The sequence below is a fragment of the Crassostrea angulata genome, chromosome 9, assembly GCF_025612915.1.
Source record: "Crassostrea angulata isolate pt1a10 chromosome 9, ASM2561291v2, whole genome shotgun sequence".
NCBI classification, from domain to species: domain Eukaryota; kingdom Metazoa; phylum Mollusca; class Bivalvia; order Ostreida; family Ostreidae; genus Magallana; species Magallana angulata.
The window spans coordinates 17310409-17331428 of NC_069119.1; the positions used below are offsets into that span (position 1 = coordinate 17310409).

General features: G+C 43.4%; 1 protein-coding gene across 1 annotated transcript in view; it reads left to right on the forward strand.

The window, feature by feature from the left end:
• Positions 1–21020, forward strand: part of LOC128163029 (mucin-16-like) — a 112855-nt gene that overhangs the window by 21640 nt on the left and 70195 nt on the right. The window contains exons 55-79 of the mRNA XM_052826485.1: positions 11–152; positions 376–705; positions 818–1071; positions 1176–1317; positions 1541–1870; positions 1983–2236; positions 2341–2482; positions 2706–3035; positions 3148–3401; positions 3508–3649; positions 3880–4263; positions 4384–4634; positions 4749–4890; positions 5218–5304; positions 5486–5850; positions 6179–6305; positions 7093–7242; positions 7745–7771; positions 8164–8238; positions 9163–9270; positions 9388–12702; positions 12822–13075; positions 13184–13325; positions 15365–15472; positions 15601–20985. Coding sequence (XP_052682445.1) covers positions 11–152; positions 376–705; positions 818–1071; positions 1176–1317; positions 1541–1870; positions 1983–2236; positions 2341–2482; positions 2706–3035; positions 3148–3401; positions 3508–3649; positions 3880–4263; positions 4384–4634; positions 4749–4890; positions 5218–5304; positions 5486–5850; positions 6179–6305; positions 7093–7242; positions 7745–7771; positions 8164–8238; positions 9163–9270; positions 9388–12702; positions 12822–13075; positions 13184–13325; positions 15365–15472; positions 15601–20985 — 13240 coding nt within the window. The remainder of the gene's footprint in view (positions 1–10; positions 153–375; positions 706–817; positions 1072–1175; positions 1318–1540; positions 1871–1982; positions 2237–2340; positions 2483–2705; positions 3036–3147; positions 3402–3507; positions 3650–3879; positions 4264–4383; positions 4635–4748; positions 4891–5217; positions 5305–5485; positions 5851–6178; positions 6306–7092; positions 7243–7744; positions 7772–8163; positions 8239–9162; positions 9271–9387; positions 12703–12821; positions 13076–13183; positions 13326–15364; positions 15473–15600; positions 20986–21020) is intronic.

Below are 21020 nucleotides of genomic sequence, written 5' to 3' on the forward strand. Positions count from 1 at the left end.
TTTTATACAGACACCAGTTATTTCACCCGATGGCACTGTAGAAGTGGACTTTAAAGGAGAAACCGGAAGCAAAATCATCATTACAATAACCAAGAAAGACCCAACCGCACCCTCAACTGTTTCTGGAGTTGAAGTCAAAGCATGTACAGAAGGTAAATAAAAGTCGACAACCAGACTAGTTTTGAGATGTACACTTGACCTTTGTTTTCAGAAATGAATATTGAATAAAAATATATGAGGAACAGACGGCGAAAGAAAGCTTATTCCTTTCGTGTTTTCTTGTTCTTATCTTGAGATTTGAAATTGCAAGTTATTGATTGGTTCAGACAAAGAACAAGCGTATAAAGAGTTTTATATACCAAATAAATGTTTTAGTTACAACAACACTTCCAACAACGACAATAGCCAGTACCCCTAGTGTTTCTTCACCAATACCGTCTGTAACGCCAGGAACGCCAACACCAAGTGGACCGACACCATCAGTGACGCCAACACCAAGTGGACCTACTCCATCTGGAACACCTACACCAAGTGGACCTACTCCATCGGTTACCCCTACTCCAAGTGGACCTACTCCATCTGTTACACCGACACCCAGTGGACCAACACCAAGTGGACCTACCCCATCTGTAACACCAACGCCTAGTGGACCTACACCGTCCGTAACACCCACACCAAGTGGTCTAACCACTACAACAGTTACAAGTAGGTCCAGTGCTTCACTAGGCTTTGCTTGATCCTAATATTGAAGGGTTATTAGATACGTCTTTTCATCGTGAAGCGAAGCATGATATATATTTGAATGTGTTTGTTACAGCTTGTGTTGACGAGATGCTGACAGCTGGTCCAAATGTGTTGTCGCCAAGCAGTGACGATATCCCTGTCGGAAATATCCCCAATATTTTCACTCCTGTTGGCGCCAGTACGGTCACCAGTAATCCTTCCCCGACTGTTGAATTCACTCTGAACAGTGACCAACCACCACAGGTCACCACTGTGAAAGCGACCGTTTTGAATGCGGAGAAGGTGGAAGTAACCTTAGAGCAACCTAACGGAGACAAGACAACAAAGGTATTCATTTCGTTTCTTGAATATGTTTGAGGATAGTCATAGAGGAATTGAATAATATTGAAAATAGCAGAGAAGATACAAACCAGGTGCTCTTTTTTATACAGACACCAGTTATTTCACCCGATGGCACTGTAGAAGTGAACTTTAAAGGAGAAACCGGAAGCAAAATCATCATTACAATAACCAAGAAAGACCCAACCGCACCCTCAACTGTTTCTGGAGTTGAAGTCAAAGCATGTACAGAAGGTAAATAAAAGTCGACAACCAGACTAGTTTTGAGATGTACACTTGACCTTTGTTTTCAGAAATGAATATTGAATAAAAATATATGAGGAACAGACGGCGAAAGAAAGCTTATTCCTTTCGTGTTTTCTTGTTCTTATCTTGAGATTTGAAATTGCAAGTTATTGATTGGTTCAGACAAAGAACAAGCGTATAAAGAGTTTTATATACCAAATAAATGTTTTAGTTACAACAACACTTCCAACAACGACAATAGCCAGTACCCCTAGTGTTTCTTCACCAATACCGTCTGTAACGCCAGGAACGCCAACACCAAGTGGACCGACACCATCAGTGACGCCAACACCAAGTGGACCTACTCCATCTGGAACACCTACACCAAGTGGACCTACTCCATCGGTTACCCCTACTCCAAGTGGACCTACTCCATCTGTTACACCGACACCCAGTGGACCAACACCAAGTGGACCTACCCCATCTGTAACACCAACGCCTAGTGGACCTACACCGTCCGTAACACCCACACCAAGTGGTCTAACCACTACAACAGTTACAAGTAGGTCCAGTGCTTCACTAGGCTTTGCTTGATCCTAATATTGAAGGGTTATTAGATACGTCTTTTCATCGTGAAGCGAAGCATGATATATATTTGAATGTGTTTGTTACAGCTTGCGTTGACGAGATGCTGACAGCTGGTCCAAATGTGTTGTCGCCAAGCAGTGACGATATCCCTGTCGGAAATATCCCCAACATTTTCACTCCTGTTGGCGCAAGTACGGTCACCAGTAATCCTTCCCCGACTGTTGAATTCACTCTGAACAGTGACCAACCACCACAGGTCACCACTGTGAAAGCGACCGTTTTGAATGCGGAGAAGGTGGAAGTAACCTTAGAGCAACCTAACGGAGACAAGACAACAAAGGTATTCATTTCGTTTCTTGAATATGTTTGAGGATAGTCATAGAGGAATTGAATAATATTGAAAATAGCAGAGAAGATACAAACCAGGTGCTCTTTTTTATACAGACACCAGTTATTTCACCCGATGGCACTGTAGAAGTGAACTTTAAAGGAGAAACCGGAAGCAAAATCATCATCACAATAACCAAGACAGACCCAACCGCACCCTCAACTGTTTCTGGAGTTGAAGTCAAAGCATGTACAGAAGGTAAATAAAAGTCGACAACCAGACTAGTTTTGAGATGTACACTTGACCTTTGTTTTCAGAAATGAATATTGAATAAAAATATATGAGGAACAGACGGCGAAAGAAAGCTTATTCCTTTCGTGTTTTCTTGTTCTTATCTTGAGATTTGAAATTGCAAGTTATTGATTGGTTCAGACAAAGAACAAGCGTATAAAGAGTTTTATATACCAAATAAATGTTTTAGTTACAACAACACTTCCAACAACGACAATAGCCAGTACCCCTAGTGTTTCTTCACCAATACCGTCTGTAACGCCAGGAACGCCAACACCAAGTGGACCGACACCATCAGTGACGCCAACACCAAGTGGACCTACTCCATCTGGAACACCTACACCAAGTGGACCTACTCCATCGGTTACCCCTACTCCAAGTGGACCTACTCCATCTGTTACACCGACACCCAGTGGACCAACACCAAGTGGACCTACCCCATCTGTAACACCAACGCCTAGTGGACCTACACCGTCCGTAACACCCACACCAAGTGGTCTAACCACTACAACAGTTACAAGTAGGTCCAGTGCTTCACTAGGCTTTGCTTGATCCTAACATTGAAGGGTTATTAGATACGTCTTTTCATCGTGAAGCGAAGCATGATATATATTTGAATGTGTTTGTTACAGCTTGCGTTGACGAGATGTTGACAGCTGGTCCAAATGTGTTGTCGCCAAGCAGTGACGATATCCCTGTCGGAAATATCCCCAACATTTTCACTCCTGTTGGCGCAAGTACGGTCACCAGTAATCCTTCCCCGACTGTTGAATTCACTCTGAACAGTGACCAACCACCACAGGTCACCATTGTGAAAGCCACTGTCGAGAATGCAGAAACGGTGGAGGTCACATTAGAGCAACCCAATGGAGAAAAGATTACAAAGGTTTTGATATTATCAATTGATTTGATATTAACACTTTCGTAAGAATTTGAAAAAAGTGGATAATTGTAATACTGATTACAAGAGAGAAATTCTTTTCTTTTTTCAGACACCAGTTTTGTCGCCTGATGGCACTGTTGAAGTTAACTTTAAAGGGGAAATTGGAAGCAAAATTATCATAAAGATCACCAAGAAGGACGAAACAGCACCCTCAACTGTATCTAGTGTTGAAGTCAAAGCTTGTACACAGGGTAAGAGTCGAGTACCGATCTTTATTCAGCATTTTTAGAAAACATTAAGGAAAGTTTTATAAAAAAACAATTAAATTGATGGACAACATAATAAGTTTATATAGTGCAAGAATCTTGTAAAGTGAAAACACCATTCTATTGTTGCAAATTAATTCTAAAAACTGCACAAGTGTAGCATGAGTAATAACAAAATTTATACACATTCTTAAAAAGCCTAATGCATTTGATAGTTTCCACAATCCTTTCAACAACTACACCAAGTGTTTCTTCACCACCACCGTCCGTAACGCCAGGAACACCAACACCAAGTGGACCGACACCATCAGTAACTCCAACGCCAAGTGGACCTACTCCATCTGGAACACCTACGCCAAGTGGACCTACTCCATCTGGTACACCTACACCCAGTGGACCAACTCCATCTGTGACGCCTACGCCTAGTGGACCAACACCTTCTGTGACACCCACGCCCAGTGGGCCGACTCCTTCCGTAACACCTACACCAAGTGTTCCAACACCCAGTGGTCCAACCCCATCCGTTACACCAACACCTAGTGGACCTACACCGTCTGTAACACCAACACCAAGTGGCCCAACCACTACAACAGTTACAAGTAGGTCTAGTGTTTTCTTAAAATAAATAGATCCATACTTCGAGCAGTTGGAAAATAAGTGTGTTTACCTTAAGACGGAAAGAATGTATTAAATATAATATTTGACTTTGTTTGTTTCAGCTTGTGTCGATGAAATGTTGACAGCCAGTGCTAATGAGTTGACTCCAAGCAGTGACGATATCCCTGGAAGTGTGGCCAATGTGTTCACTCCTACTGGTGCCACTACGGACAATGTTAATCCTACCCCAACTGTTGAATTCACTCTGAACGGTGATCAACCACCACAGGTCACTACTGTGAAAGCCAATGTTGGGAATGCGGAATCGGTGGAAGTCACATTAGAGCAACCCAATGGAGAAAAGATTACAAAGGTATTGATTTAATATCAATTCAATTGAATTGATTTGAATACATTCGTAAGAAATTGAAGTTAAGTGCATTATTGTATGAATGATTCCAATGGAGAAATTCTGTTATTCTTTTAGACACCAGTTTTGTCACCCGATGGCACTGTTGAAGTTAACTTTAAAGGGGAAATTGGAAGCAAAATTATTATAAAGATCACCAAGAAAGACGAAACTGCATCTTCAACTGTATCTAGCGTTGAAGTCAAAGCGTGTACCGAGGGTAAGAGGATATTATATTTAGTTTATTAAAACAGTTTTTAATGAAATAGATATAACATTTAATGATAATTTATGTATGTTTGGAACAGATAATGACTAACTATTTTAGCGTTCTTTGTGTAACAGCTTGTATTTGTTTTACTTGTTCATCGACTATCAAATATCTTTTCTCGTATGAATGTTCTATTCTTTCTGGTGATTTTTAAAAAAATGTCTTAAATTTTATGTCTCAGTTCATTAATGTTTGAAGGTTAGCAAAGACATGCTTCATAGCCGGGTCAATACATTTTGTTTTGTTCATACTTGTACATCTATTATATTTCTTTAGCAACTGGAACTACGCAAACAACGGAAAAAGTTGGAGTAGTGACAACAACGCCACTTCTTACAACAACATCCGTTTTCACAACCACAGGTAATATCGATAAGCTTTTCTCTCATTATAATGGATATTAATTTTATCTTGTACATTTTATAAAATTCATTTAAAAGCGATTATTGACTACGAAGACTTAATGATATTCAACAAAAAACAAAGAATAGAAGTTGAAACATGTAAATTGCACTGATGAAAGGACATTAATATTTCTTTAAAGGAATAGTTCAATCAACAACTCCAACCATCTCCACGGTTTGTGTCAAGACCGAGGGAATGAGCGATTATTCCCAGATTCCCACTGGAAGCATTTCATTTACCAATAATGAAATTTCGCCTGCTGATATTGATAAGGTTCGACCAGAAAACGTTAATGGTCCTCTTACGGTCAAAGAAACATCGCCAGAAAAGCCTATTGTTGTTTCTATTTCGTTCCCCCCTGAAGGGGTAGAAGTGGGCCAAATTAAAGTGAGTCCTGAAGAACTTCTAACAACAACGGAAATCAGTGAGAGAAACATTGAATCATTCGATGTGTCGTACAAGATTCCAGATGACGACACTTTGTATCCTCTCCTTGGTGGAAAGGTAGAGTATTTAGTAAAATTAATTTTGAATAGTCAATGGTATCATTACTTTCTTTCTGTTATTCCAACTTGAAAAAAAATGATACGTAATCTGATTCATACATGTCTATGAAAACGGTTTAGAATGCTTTTATTTTCTTGTACTAACAAATGTGTAGAATAAACAGATCACTAATGCATCACTCATTAATCACTTATTTGAGTAATTTGGATCACACTTAATTAAAAATTGTAGGTATAATAGTTTTATTTTATTTTATGGACAAATGTATTCTTGACTCTAAATTTTATAAGTACTGAAGCATTTAAAGTTCATTATTTATTTTCAGAAATTCTCTGGAACTGAAGCAGCTGATCTGAAATCAATGCTAGTTAACGAAATTGTGATCACTGTCAAACCCAGTGACGCTTCCCAAGATGTTTTGCTAGTGTTATCAGTCAAAGCCTGTTTCGGAGGTAACCCTCTCGTTGATGCTATGGTTTCATTAATATTCATAGCATAAATCCTCATGCATTTAATTAAATGTAACTAGATATTGCTCTTCAAAAACAGTTGAAATATAGATGAAACTACATTATTTTGTATAACGATGTAGTTGATAACTAGTTGATTGCTTGGTTTTGGCAACCTTTAATTCTGTTATTTATTTTAAGATACTTTAAAAGAATTCAGATATCTATATGACATCATTATTTGGATTCTGTTAAAATAGAAGATTTCTTTTTATCAAATCGTGTACTGAAGGAATTTGGTTTTGGGTAAAATAACAGTAATATATTACATATGAGCAAGAAGAGCGAAAACAAAAATGCTGCTATACATTTGCACTCCAGAAAAACTCAAGAGCAAGTATTAATGTAAGGTTAACCACCTGCCCGTAATCGTAGAAATAACTTAACTTAGCAATCTATGAGTTATTGTTTTTTCATAAAGCAATTGTATTGATTAGCTGTAAATACACTTTTTCAAATCACTATTAACAAAAAATCAGATTTGTTTGCACTGACCTACATTAACCTGCACTTAGTCTGCATTACTTTTGAACACATTTTTCTGTCATTTGAGTTTCTTGTATTTTTTAAGAGACAGATAATAAAGCGTTGATCGGTATTTAAAAAACTCATTTCATAACAGTTGTTAAGAAAGTGTTACAGTAATTTTCCTTTAGAAGTGCAACCTTAGGCTTCCTATTAGGTGCATCATCTTCGCAATCTCCATTTTCGCCGTTACGTTATCCTACAGGTCTTCTCTCTACAGTATCAACACCACCCGGTTCCACTGCTGCTGCCGGTTTCACACCGGCTACGATAAAGTTACCGAGTTCAACCGTTTTAGCTCCTACGTTACCTCCACTTTTACAAACGTCGACTATTTCTACGATTTCTACGACAGGTATATGGGCAGCTTCATATCTCCTATTTATTTTTGCAACTAGATTAACTGTTCTTGGCTTTATTTCAACTTACGTTAAAATCGACGAATATTAAGACATGCAGATTTTTTTAATAGTTTTTAGTTTTGTTAACATATTTTACAATATTTCAAAACATAATTTGAGCAATTTATTTATTTTTGCATTTGCTTCAATATTGCAAAAATTCCAATATCTTAAAAAATCATAATAATACAATATTCCTGTTTGATATCACCGTCTTAAACATTGAGTTATCAATTCATTAATATACCATTGCAAATTGTATTGAGAGCTAGGTTAACATTTTGTCCTTGGAAATATATGATATTTAATTACAAAATTCGTTTTTTTCGTATTTTTTTTGTAGATTATTATTTTGTATTACAGTAACTTTACAAACTTCCAAAGAATGGCATTGGATCATGTGATATATGTTAATTCATTAAAGCATAAAAATATATAATATTTATTTCTTTACAGGCACACAGACAACATTGTCGACGACAAGTAAGTAATCAAACATTTTTATGATGAAAAAAAAAGACTGTCAAATTGAACATTAATGAGCGTTGAACATTAATAATCAATTCCAAAATAATTACTGTGGTATCAACATTGTTTGTGGGGGACCAATTTCATGGCTTTCGTGGATAACCTTTACCCACGAATTTACATCTCAATGAACCTATACACAATCATTTTTTAAAAATTTATTTAAATTATCCCGATTACACTACCAACGAATTAAAGTCCCACGAAACAGGAAAAGGTTGGCTACACACGAACATTGGCCCCAACGAATACAAATGATTCCACAGTATGTGATATCAATAATTAAATTATATAATAAAGAAATATATTGAGGTATCAAAATAACATCGCCGGTTTATCATCTTAAGGGGTGACATCAACATTGACGACAGTTCTTCCTGGATCCCCCCCAACTCCACCCGAATTTACACTACCACCTCCGGGTATCGATCAATAATCTGTAGAATATTATGATGCTATTTAGCAAATTAACGCCAGAGCCCTAACTCTATCGCTCTCTTTAGCTGCTATAAATCATTGTTTCATGTACCAACAATATACTGCTGACTGTTTATACTACACTATAGTATCGTCTATTCTTCTGCTTTTCCGTAGCAAAAGTATGTAGCAACGAAAAGCATTACCTTGTTAAAACGTCTTTTGCATTTTTAACATGTTTTTACAGTTAGTGAAATACATGTTGTAGCCCGGAAATAGTGTGCTTAGTTTTAGTCTGATCTTTCTCTTTACTGCAGATTATTGCAGTACTTAAGTTCTGCAAAACCATATAGCGTTGTGTTATCTAACAATTCACGCTAAGACTATATATACAGTCTTTTAATAACTAAACTGGTCTTTTTATAGTTTTGTTTAGAAATTCAATTTTCTCACTAAAGGTATAAAACTCTGATTTTTCTTTATGTAGCCCTGAATGTAGCAGTTATCTAAAACTTCGAAGAAAAACTGCAATGCAAACGTCATTGATTAAAATCAACGTTTGGTTACTTACTACATTAACTTATATTATGTTAAATGAAATGGTGATGTATATCTGGTAGATTTAGGAACACATAGTGATAAAATGTGGTTAAAAAAACGAAAAAGATTAAATTGACAAATGAATTGTTGAACAAAAAAAAACCACCCAGATAATTTTTGATAATAAACTTAAAGAATAATTTAATTTCTGGTACAATTGAATATCTTTTTATCGTAACATGCTAGGTAACTGAAATAAAATTGCTCCGAGCATAAGAATATTTCAGTTTTCAATGGAACTTGTCTATCATAATAAGCGAGTTGTTAACGTTTTCTTTAATAAGTTTAGTGCTAGATAGATATAACCGATTTATATTGATTTTTATTAGGTGTCACCACAACCCTTGGTACGACGCCTTCCGTAACATCAAGTGGAACAGTTCCTCAAACGCCTGCAACAAAAGTATCTACACCGCAGATTAGTACACCATCCTCGGGTAAGTCTGCAAATAAATTTCTAATAAACACATATGCATTTTGATAATGAATGAAAAAAATTAATTTTTTTTATGGCCAAACATTGTTATCAAAACATCAAATATTTCTTTAAAAAGGAACTCCATCAGAAAAAATTACGACTCCATCATTTGGAACTACGCCATCTGTGACAACAAGTGGATCTACTCCATCAGTTACACCTACACCAAGTGTTTCCACCCCAAGTGGTCCAACTCCTTCAGTTACACCTACACCTAGTGGACCTTCACCGTCAGTTACACCAACACCTAGTGGGCCATCACCGTCGGTGACACCTACACCAAGTGGAACAACACCATCAGTGACACCAACTCCGAGCAGCCCCACACCCTCTGTTACACCTACGCCTAGTGGACCTTCACCATCGGTGACATTTACACCAAGCGTAGCCACTCCACATGGACCAACACCATCTGTGACACCAGCGCCAAGTGGACCAACACCATCAGTGACACCAACGCCGAGCGGTCCTACTCCATCGGTGACACCTACCCCAAGTGGACCAACACCCTCAGTGACACCAACACCAAGTGCTTCCACCCCAAGTGGTCCTACACCATCTGTCACACCCACACCAAGTGGTCCAACACCGTCAGGAACACCAACGCCAAGTGGCCCCACACCATCCGTTACAACGACACCTAGTGGACCAACACCATCAGTGACACCAACACCAAGTGTTTCCACCCCAAGTGGTCCTACTCCTTCAGTTACACCTACACCAAGTGGTCCTACACCATCTGTCACACCCACAACAAGTGGTCCAACACCGTCAGTGACACCAACACCAAGTGTTTCCACCCCAAGTGGTCCTACTCCTTCAGTTACACCTACACCAAGTGGTCCTACACCATCTGTCACACCCACACCAAGTGGTCCAACACCGTCAGGAACACCAACGCCAAGTGGCCCCACACCATCCGTTACACCGACACCTAGTGGACCAACACCATCAGTGACACCAACGCCGAGCGGTCCTACTCCATCGGTGACACCTACCCCAAGTGGACCAACACCCTCAGTGACACCAACACCAAGTGTTTCCACCCCAAGTGGTCCTACTCCTTCAGTTACACCTACACCAAGTGGTCCTACACCATCTGTCACACCCACACCAAGTGGTCCAACACCGTCAGGAACACCAACGCCAAGTGGCCCCACACCATCCGTTACACCGACACCTAGTGGACCAACACCATCAGTGACACCAACGCCGAGCGGTCCTACTCCATCAGTGACACCTACCCCAAGTGGACCAACACCCTCAGTGACACCAACACCAAGTGTTTCCACCCCAAGTGGTCCTACTCCTTCAGTTACACCTACACCAAGTGGTCCTACACCATCTGTCACACCCACACCAAGTGGTCCAACACCGTCAGGAACACCAACGCCAAGTGGCCCCACACCATCCGTTACACCGACACCTAGTGGACCAACACCATCAGTGACACCAACGCCGAGCGGTCCTACTCCATCAGTGACACCTACCCCAAGTGGACCAACACCCTCAGTGACACCAACACCAAGTGTTTCCACCCCAAGTGGTCCTACTCCTTCAGTTACACCTACACCAAGTGGTCCTACACCATCTGTCACACCCACACCAAGTGGTCCAACACCGTCAGGAACACCAACGCCAAGTGGCCCCACACCATCCGTTACACCGACACCTAGTGGACCAACACCATCAGTGACACCAACACCGAGCGGTCCTACTCCATCAGTGACACCTACCCCAAGTGGACCAACACCCTCAGTGACACCAACACCAAGTGTTTCCACCCCAAGTGGTCCTACTCCTTCAGTAACACCTACACCAAGTGGTCCTTCACCATCTGTCACACCGACACCAAGTGGTCCAACACCGTCAGAAACACCAACGCCAAGTGGCCCCACACCATCCGTTACACCGACACCTAGTGGACCAACACCATCAGTGACACCAACACCGAGCGGTCCTACTCCATCAGTGACACCTACCCCAAGTGGACCAACACCCTCAGTGACACCAACACCAAGTGTTTCCACCCCAAGTGGTCCTACTCCTTCAGTTACACCTACACCAAGTGGTCCTACACCATCTGTCACACCCACACCAAGTGGACCAACACCGTCAGGAACACCAACGCCAAGTGGCCCTACACCATCCGTTACACCTACACCTAGTGGACCAACACCATCAGTGACACCAACGCCGAGCGGTCCTACTCCATCAGTGACACCTACCCCAAGTGGACCAACACCCTCAGTGACACCAACACCAAGTGTTTCCACCCCAAGTGGTCCTACTCCTTCAGTTACACCTACACCAAGTGGTCCTACACCATCTGTCACACCCACACCAAGTGGCCCAACACCGTCAGGAACACCAACGCCAAGTGGCCCCACACCATCCGTTACACCGACACCTAGTGGACCAACACCATCAGTGACACCAACGCCAAGCGGTCCTACTCCATCAGTGACACCTACCCCAAGTGGACCAACGCCCTCAGTGACACCAACACCAAGTGTGACCACCCCAAGTGGTCCAACTCCTTCAGTTACACCTACACCAAGTGGACCAACACCATCAGTGACACCTACACCAAGCGGTCCAACTCCATCAGGAACACCAACGCCAAGCGGACCAACACCATCAGTGACACCAACTCCAAGCAGCCCTTCACCCTCTGTTACACCTACGCCAAGTGGTCCTTCACCATCGGTGACAGTTACCCCAAGTGTAGCCACTCCTAGTGGACCAACACCATCAGTAACACCAACTCCGAGTGGTCCTACACCATCGGTCACACCAACACCGAGCGGTCCAACTCCATCAGGTACACCTACACCAAGTGGACCGACACCATCAGTAACACCGACACCTAGCGGACCAATACCATCAGTGACACCAACGCCAAGCGGTCCTACTCCATCGGTGACACCTACCCCAAGTGGACCAACACCCTCAGTGACACCAACACCAAGTGTTTCCACCCCAAGTGGTCCTACTCCTTCAGTTACACCTACACCAAGTGGTCCTACACCATCTGTCACACCCACACCAAGTGGTCCAACACCGTCAGGAACACCAACGCCAAGTGGCCCCACACCATCCGTTACACCGACACCTAGTGGACCAACACCATCAGTGACACCAACACCGAGCGGTCCTACTCCATCAGTGACACCTACCCCAAGTGGACCAACACCCTCAGTGACACCAACACCAAGTGTTTCCACCCCAAGTGGTCCAACTCCATCAATTACACCTACACCAAGTGGACCAACACCATCAGGCACACCGACACCAAGTGGTCCTACTCCATCAGGTACACCTACACCAAGTGGACCGACACCATCAATTACACCAACACCAAGTGGCCCAACTACTACAACAGTGACAAGTATATCCATAGTTTTACCTTATGTTGATGTATCATAATATCAAATAGTTGAAAAATTAATGTTGTCACCATAAAGACAGAAAGAAATGGTGAAATATATTTGTTTTTATTCGTTACAGGCTGCGTTGATGAAATGCTGACAGCTGGTCCAAATGTATTGACGCCAAGCAGTGATGATATGCCTGGCGAAAATGTGGACAATGTGTTCACTTCTACTGGTGCCACTACGGACAATGTTAATCCTACCCCAACTGTTGAATTCACTCTGAACAGTGATCAGCCACCACAGGTCACCGCTGTGAAAGCCATTGTTAGGAATGCAGAAACTGTTGAAGTCACATTAGAGCAACCCAATGGAGAAAAGATTACAAAGGTATTGATTTTATATCACAGAGAATTATTTGAGGAGATTCGACAAAACTTTAGGAAAAGTGAACGATGTAAATATGGTTACATAAGACAGTTTTCGATATTCTTTCAGACACCAGTTTTGTCACCTGATGGCACTGTTGAAGTTAATTTCAGAGGTGAAACTGGAAGCAAAATTACCATAAAGATTACCAAGAAGGACACAAGTGCACCCTCAACTGTATCTAGCGTTGAAGTCAAAGCTTGCACAAGTGGTATGGGAATTGAACAGTTGGATTTATTAAATATGTATATGTCAGTCCATTTTAAAGATAATTTTGTTTGGGTTTTGATCATTTATCGTAATTTACTTGCAATGTTTTTCTGTTTTAGTAAATTTAAATAGATGAAATACATAGATCTTATAAACAGGTGTTTTGTATCAAAACAGTAGCTTGTTACAGAACAAAGTCAGAAACATTTGTATAGGATGAATTAACCATGCATCGGACGCATACCTGTTATCTGACAACTTTGGTTAAAAATATACAAATAAATGTGCATTCGCCCATGTAATGTTTCGTATGTCCCTGAATTAGAACTAATGAACTTTATGATTATTAAGAATTTGATAGTCATATTGGCAAAAATATAGCAATATAGGCATCGTAAAATAACGTCAAATACGCCATCATTGAAAATTTAGTTGCACAGATTTAACATAAGAGCATTATTTGAATGTTATGCTTTATTGAAAATGCACCCTCTACCTCAAATAATTACAAAGTAATTTTTGAAACAAAATTTAATTAGAATAAGTCTTAGAAATTTGAACTATTAATGTCAAGGTCATCTTTGCTTCATATTTTCATTTCACAATGGATCGGACACAAATAAACCGTGCATTGGATATTTTTCAATGCATGATTTTATCTAATTATTAACATGCTAGGTTCCCTTTTCTTGTGATATACTTTAAAATTATAGTAAAATTAAAAAAAAAAATGAAACAATCATTTTCCTCAGACCACTGAAAAGTTAGTTTGATGGATACTGCTTTTTTAATCAAAAGTTCCTGTAGGTGCTGACACGATAAAGAACCTCTCAAGATAAATAGTCCTTTGAACAGAAGCAGTAGTCTAAATTCCTGACTGTAGATTCGATAATAAAAACAATGCTCTTTATAGCAATTAATTAAATTTTATTTTCAAACCTCTTTATTTTTGCATTAAAATTTTTCTTATTTTTAATCTCTACTGTATAGCCGTTCAATGCTTGGTAAATATTGTCCGATCTATTGCCAAATTGTTCAACACTTCATTAATTTGCTTTATTTCTACGTTTTCAACACTTTCACTATTTTGTCCCCAATAATTGAGCAAGGGAAAAACCTTTAACTTTTAAAACAAGTTGTATTTAAATCTAGACTATAATTGATGTTTGATCAAAGAGAAAATTCCACAGGTGTCCAATGCATGGTGAAAATACCGTATATCTAAAATATCAAGCAGCTGGATTGTTTTATATAAATAGAATATTTATTCTGTATGACTTTACAAAAACGGCTCACTTTTTATTGTAATAGAAATGATGGTCATGAATTTAAATGTAGTTTTTAATCACCAAACTTGTCTACTATAGTTTTGTTGAGAAATTTATTTATCAAACTATGGTTTTTCTTTATCCAGCTCTGTTTGTAGCAAACATCTTGAAATTAAAGTTCAACTAATGAATACATCAAATATTAAAATCAATGTGTGCTTAAAATATTCTTACTACAGTTAATGATACTATGTTAATGAAATGAGGATGTATGTCTGGCGGATTTAAAAAAAAAAGATGATGTCTATTTCAATATAGCAGAAGTGATTCACAAATGAATTGTTAATGAAAAAAATTTAAAAGATTAAACTTACATCATAATTTATTTCTGATACAATTCTTTTTAATGTAACGGACGACATACTGTGGAATCATTAAATTTAGTTGATGCCATTTGTCGTGGATTGCTTAATTTTACAGGTTTGTGGGGACGTAATTTCGTGTATTCTCTTATATCTACAAAAGGAAACATGTCTTAGTACTTTATTTTATTAATTCGTGGGGGATGTCAATTCGTGGTTAAGGGATACCCACGAATTCCACGAAAATTGAGCCACCACGACATCTAATGATTCCACAGTAGCCGACAAATCTACGTGTATTTGAATATTTTAGTTTTTATATGGACTTGTTAAACATAATTTCAGTGTTTAATGTTTGTTATAGATGTAGGGCTAAATAAATGTAACATATATAAACTGATTTTGAATAGGTGTAACAACCACCCTCGGTACGTCGCCTTCAGTAACTTCGAGTGGAACAGTTCCTCAAACGCCAGCAACAAAAGTATCTACACCGCGAATTACAACAATATCATCCGGTAAGTCTGTTAAAAAAATTTCTGATAAACACCAAAAAATAAATTGTCTTTATGCATAAATTAAGAAAAACAAAGATATAATAACTGAAAATTATTGAAAAGTCATCATATATCATTATATTAAATAGGAACTCCGTCGGAAATAATCACAACACCTTCATTTGGAACAACACCATCTGTGACCACAAATGGGTCAACCCCTAGTGTAACAACACCTGGCGGTCCAACACCAAGTGGTCCAACTCCGTCAGTTACACCTACACCAAGTGGACCAACACCATCAGTGACACCAACTCCTAGTGGACCTACACCATCCGTGACACCCACACCTAGTGGACCAACACCGTCAGTCACACCAACGCCAAGTGGCCCTACACCATCAGTTACACCGACTCCTAGTGGACCAACACCCTCAGTGACACCAACACCAAGTGTTTCCACCCCAAGTGGTCCAACTCCATCAGTTACACCTACACCAAGTGGTCCTACACCATCTGTCACACCCACACCAAGCGGTCCAACTCCATCAGGTACACCTACACCAAGCGGACCAACTCCATCAGTGACACCAACTCCGAGCGGCCCTACTCCCTCTGTTACACCCACGCCTAGTGGACCTTCACCATCGGTGACAGTTACACCAAGTGCACCAACTCCAAGTGGACCAACACCATCAGTGACACCAACTCCTAGCGGTCCTACTCCATCGGTGACACCTACCCCAAGTGGACCAACACCCTCAGTGACACCAACACCAAGTGTTTCCACTCCAAGTGGTCCAACTCCGTCAGTTACACCTACACCAAGTGGTCCTACACCATCTGTCACACCCACCCCAAGCGGTCCAACTCCATCAGGTACACCTACACCAAGCGGACCAACTCCATCAGTGACACCAACTCCGAGCGGCCCTACTCCCTCTGTTACACCTACGCCTAGTGGACCTTCACCATCGGTGACAGTTACACCAAGTGCACCAACTCCAAGTGGACCAACACCATCTGTGACACCAACTCCGAGTGGTCCTACACCATCGGTCACACCCACGCCAAGCGGTCCAACTCCATCTGGTACACCTACACCAAGTGGACCGACACCTAGTGGACCAACACCATCAGTGACACCAACTCCTAGCGGTCCTACTCCATCGGTGACACCTACCCCAAGTGGACCAACACCTTCAGTGACACCAACACCAAGTGTTTCCACTCCAAGTGGTCCAACTCCGTCAGTTACACCTACACCAAGTGGTCCTACACCATCTGTCACACCCACTCCAAGCGGTCCAACTCCATCAGGTACACCTACACCAAGCGGCCCAACTCCATCAGTGACACCAACTCCGAGCAGCCCTACTCCCTCTGTTACACCTACGCCTAGTGGACCTTCACCATCGGTGACAGTTACACCAAGTGCACCAACTCCAAGTGGACCAACACCATCTGTGACACCAACTCCGAGTGGTCCTACACCATCGGTCACACCCACGCCAAGCGGTCCAACTCCATCTGGTACACCTACACCAAGTGGACCGACACCTAGTGGACCAACACCATCAGTGACACCAACTCCTAGCGGTCCTACTCCATCGGTGACACCTACCCCAAGTGGACCAACACCCTCAGTGACACCAACACCAAGTGTTTCCACTCCAAGTGGTCCAACTGCGTCAGTTACACCTACACCAAGTGGTCCTACACCATCTGTCACACCCACTGCAAGTGGTCCAACTCCATCAGGTACACCTACACCAAGCGGCCCAACTCCATCAGTGACACCAACTCCGAGCGGCCCTACTCCCTCTGTTACACCTACGCCTAGTGGACCTTCACCATCGGTGACAGTTACACCAAGTGCACCAACTCCAAGTGGACCAACACCATCTGTGACACCTACCCCAAGTGGACCAACTCCCTCAGTGACACCAACACCAAGTGTTTCCACTCCAAGTGGTCCAACTCCTTCAGTTACACCTACACCAAGTGGTCCTACACCATCTGTCACACCCACACCAAGCGGTCCAACTCCATCAAGTACACCTACACCAAGCGGACCAACTCCATCAGTGACACCAACTCCGAGCGGCCCTACTCCCTCTGTTACACCTACGCCTAGTGGACCTTCACCATCGGTGACAGTTACACCAAGTGCACCAACTCCAAGTGGACCAACACCATCTGTGACACCAACTCCGAGTGGTCCTACACCATCGGTCACACCCACGCCAAGCGGTCCAACTCCATCTGGTACACCTACACCAAGTGGACCGACACCTAGTGGACCAACACCATCAGTAACACCAACTCCTAGCGGCCCTACTCCATCGGTGACACCTACCCCAAGTGGACCAACACCTTCAGTGACACCAACACCAAGTGTTTCCACTCCAAGTGGTCCAACTCCGTCAGTTACACCTACACCAAGTGGTCCTACACCATCTGTCACACCCACTCCAAGCGGTCCACCTCCATCAGGTACACCTACACCAAGCGGCCCAACTCCATCAGTGACACCAACTCCGAGCAGCCCTACTCCCTCTGTTACACCTACGCCTAGTGGACCTTCACCATCGGTGACAGTTACACCAAGTGCACCAACTCCAAGTGGACCAACACCATCTGTGACACCAACTCCGAGTGGTCCTACACCATCGGTCACACCCACGCCAAGCGGTCCAACTCCATCTGGTACACCTACACCAAGTGGACCGACACCTAGTGGACCAACACCATCAGTGACACCAACTCCTAGCGGTCCTACTCCATCGGTGACACCTACCCCAAGTGGACCAACACCCTCAGTGACACCAACACCAAGTGTTTCCACTCCAAGTGGTCCAACTCCGTCAGTTACACCTACACCAAGTGGTCCTACACCATCTGTCACACCCACTGCAAGTGGTCCAACTCCATCAGGTACACCTACACCAAGCGGCCCAACTCCATCAGTGACACCAACTCCGAGCGGCCCTACTCCCTCTGTTACACCTACGCCTAGTGGACCTTCACCATCGGTGACAGTTACACCAAGTGCACCAACTCCAAGTGGACCAACACCATCTGTGACACCTACCCCAAGTGGACCAACTCCCTCAGTGACACCAACACCAAGTGTTTCCACTCCAAGTGGTCCAACTCCTTCAGTTACACCTACACCAAGTGGTCCTACACCATCTGTCACACCCACACCAAGCGGTCCAACTCCATCAGGTACACCTACACCAAGCGGACCAACTCCATCAGTGACACCAACTCCGAGCGGCCCTACTCCCTCTGTTACACCTACGCCTAGTGGACCTTCACCATCGGTGACAGTTACACCAAGTGCACCAACTCCAAGTGGACCAACACCATCTGTGACACCAACTCCGAGTGGTCCTACACCATCGGTCACACCCACGCCAAGCGGTCCAACTCCATCTGGTACACCTACACCAAGTGGACCGACACCTAGTGGACCAACACCATCAGTGACACCAACTCCTAGCGGTCCTACTCCATCGGTGACACCTACCCCAAGTGGACCAACACCCTCAGTGACACCAACACCAAGTGTTTCCACCCCAAGTGGTCCAACTCCATCAGTTACACCTACACCAAGTGGTCCTACACCATCTGTCACACCCACACCAAGCGGTCCAACTCCATCAGGTACACCTACACCAAGCGGACCAACTCCATCAGTGACACCAACTCCGAGCGGCCCTACTCCCTCTGTTACACCTACGCCTAGTGGACCTTCACCATCGGTGACAGTTACACCAAGTGCACCAACTCCAAGTGGACCAACACCATCTGTGACACCAACTCCGAGTGGTCCTACACCATCAGTCACACCCACGCCAAGCGGTCCAACTCCATCTGGTACACCTACACCAAGTGGACCGACACCTAGTGGACCAACACCATCAGTGACACCAACTCCTAGCGGTCCTACTCCATCGGTGACACCTACCCCAAGTGGACCAACACCCTCAGTGACACCAACACCAAGTGTTTCCACCCCAAGTGGTCCAACTCCATCAGTTACACCTACACCAAGTGGTCCTACACCATCTGTCACACCCACACCAAGCGGTCCAACTCCATCAGGTACACCTACACCAAGCGGACCAACTCCATCAGTGACACCAACTCCGAGCGGCCCTACTCCCTCTGTTACACCTACGCCTAGTGGACCTTCACCATCGGTGACAGTTACACCAAGTGCACCAACTCCAAGTGGACCAACACCATCTGTGACACCAACTCCGAGTGGTCCTACACCATCGGTCACACCCACGCCAAGCGGTCCAACTCCATCTGGTACACCTACACCAAGTGGACCGACACCTAGTGGACCAACACCATCAGTGACACCAACTCCTAGCGGTCCTACTCCATCGGTGACACCTACCCCAAGTGGACCAACACCCTCAGTGACACCAACACCAAGTGTTTCCACTCCAAGTGGTCCAACTCCGTCAGTTACACCTACACCAAGTGGTCCTACACCATCTGTCACACCCACACCAAGCGGTCCAACTCCATCAGGTACACCTACACCAAGCGGACCAACTCCATCAGTGACACCAACTCCGAGCGGCCCTACTCCCTCTGTTACACCTACGCCTAGTGGACCTTCACCATCGGTGACAGTTACACCAAGTGCACCAACTCCAAGTGGACCAACACCATCTGTGACACCCACGCCAAGCGGTCCAACTCCATCTGGTACACCTACACCAAGTGGACCGACACCTAGTGGACCAACACCATCAGTGACACCAACTCCTAGCGGTCCTACTCCATCGGTGACACCTACCCCAAGTGGACCAACACCCTCAGTGACACCAACACCAAGTGTTTCCACCCCAAGTGGTCCAACTCCATCAGTTACACCTACACCAAGTGGTCCTACACCATCTGTCACACCCACCCCAAGCGGTCCAACTCCATCAGGTACACCTACACCAAGCGGACCAACTCCATCAGTGACACCAACTCCGAGCGGCCCTACTCCCTCTGTTACACCTACGCCTAGTGGACCTTCACCATCGGTGACAGTTACACCAAGTGCACCAACTCCAAGTGGACCAACACCATCTGTGACACCAACTCCGAGTGGTCCTACACCATCGGTCACACCCACGCCAAGCGGTCCAACTCCATCTGGTACACCTATACCAAGTGGACCGACGCCATCAGTTACACCGACACCTAGTGGACCAACACCATCAGTAACACCAACTCCTAGCGGCCCTACTCCATCGGTGACACCTACCCCAAGTGGACCAACACCCTCAGTGACACCAACACCAAGTGTTTCCACACCAAGCGGTCCAACTCCATCTGTGACACCTACCCCAAGTGGACCTTCACCGTCGGTGACACCAACACCTAGTGGACCCTCTCCAAGTGGACCAACACCCTCTGCGACTCCAACTCCGAGCGGACCAACACCGAGTGGAACAACGCCAAGTGGCTCCACTCCTTCTGCAACAATAACTACTATTTCGACCCCTTCTACAACAGGTATAATCATGATTAAAGATATATTAATGTTAATC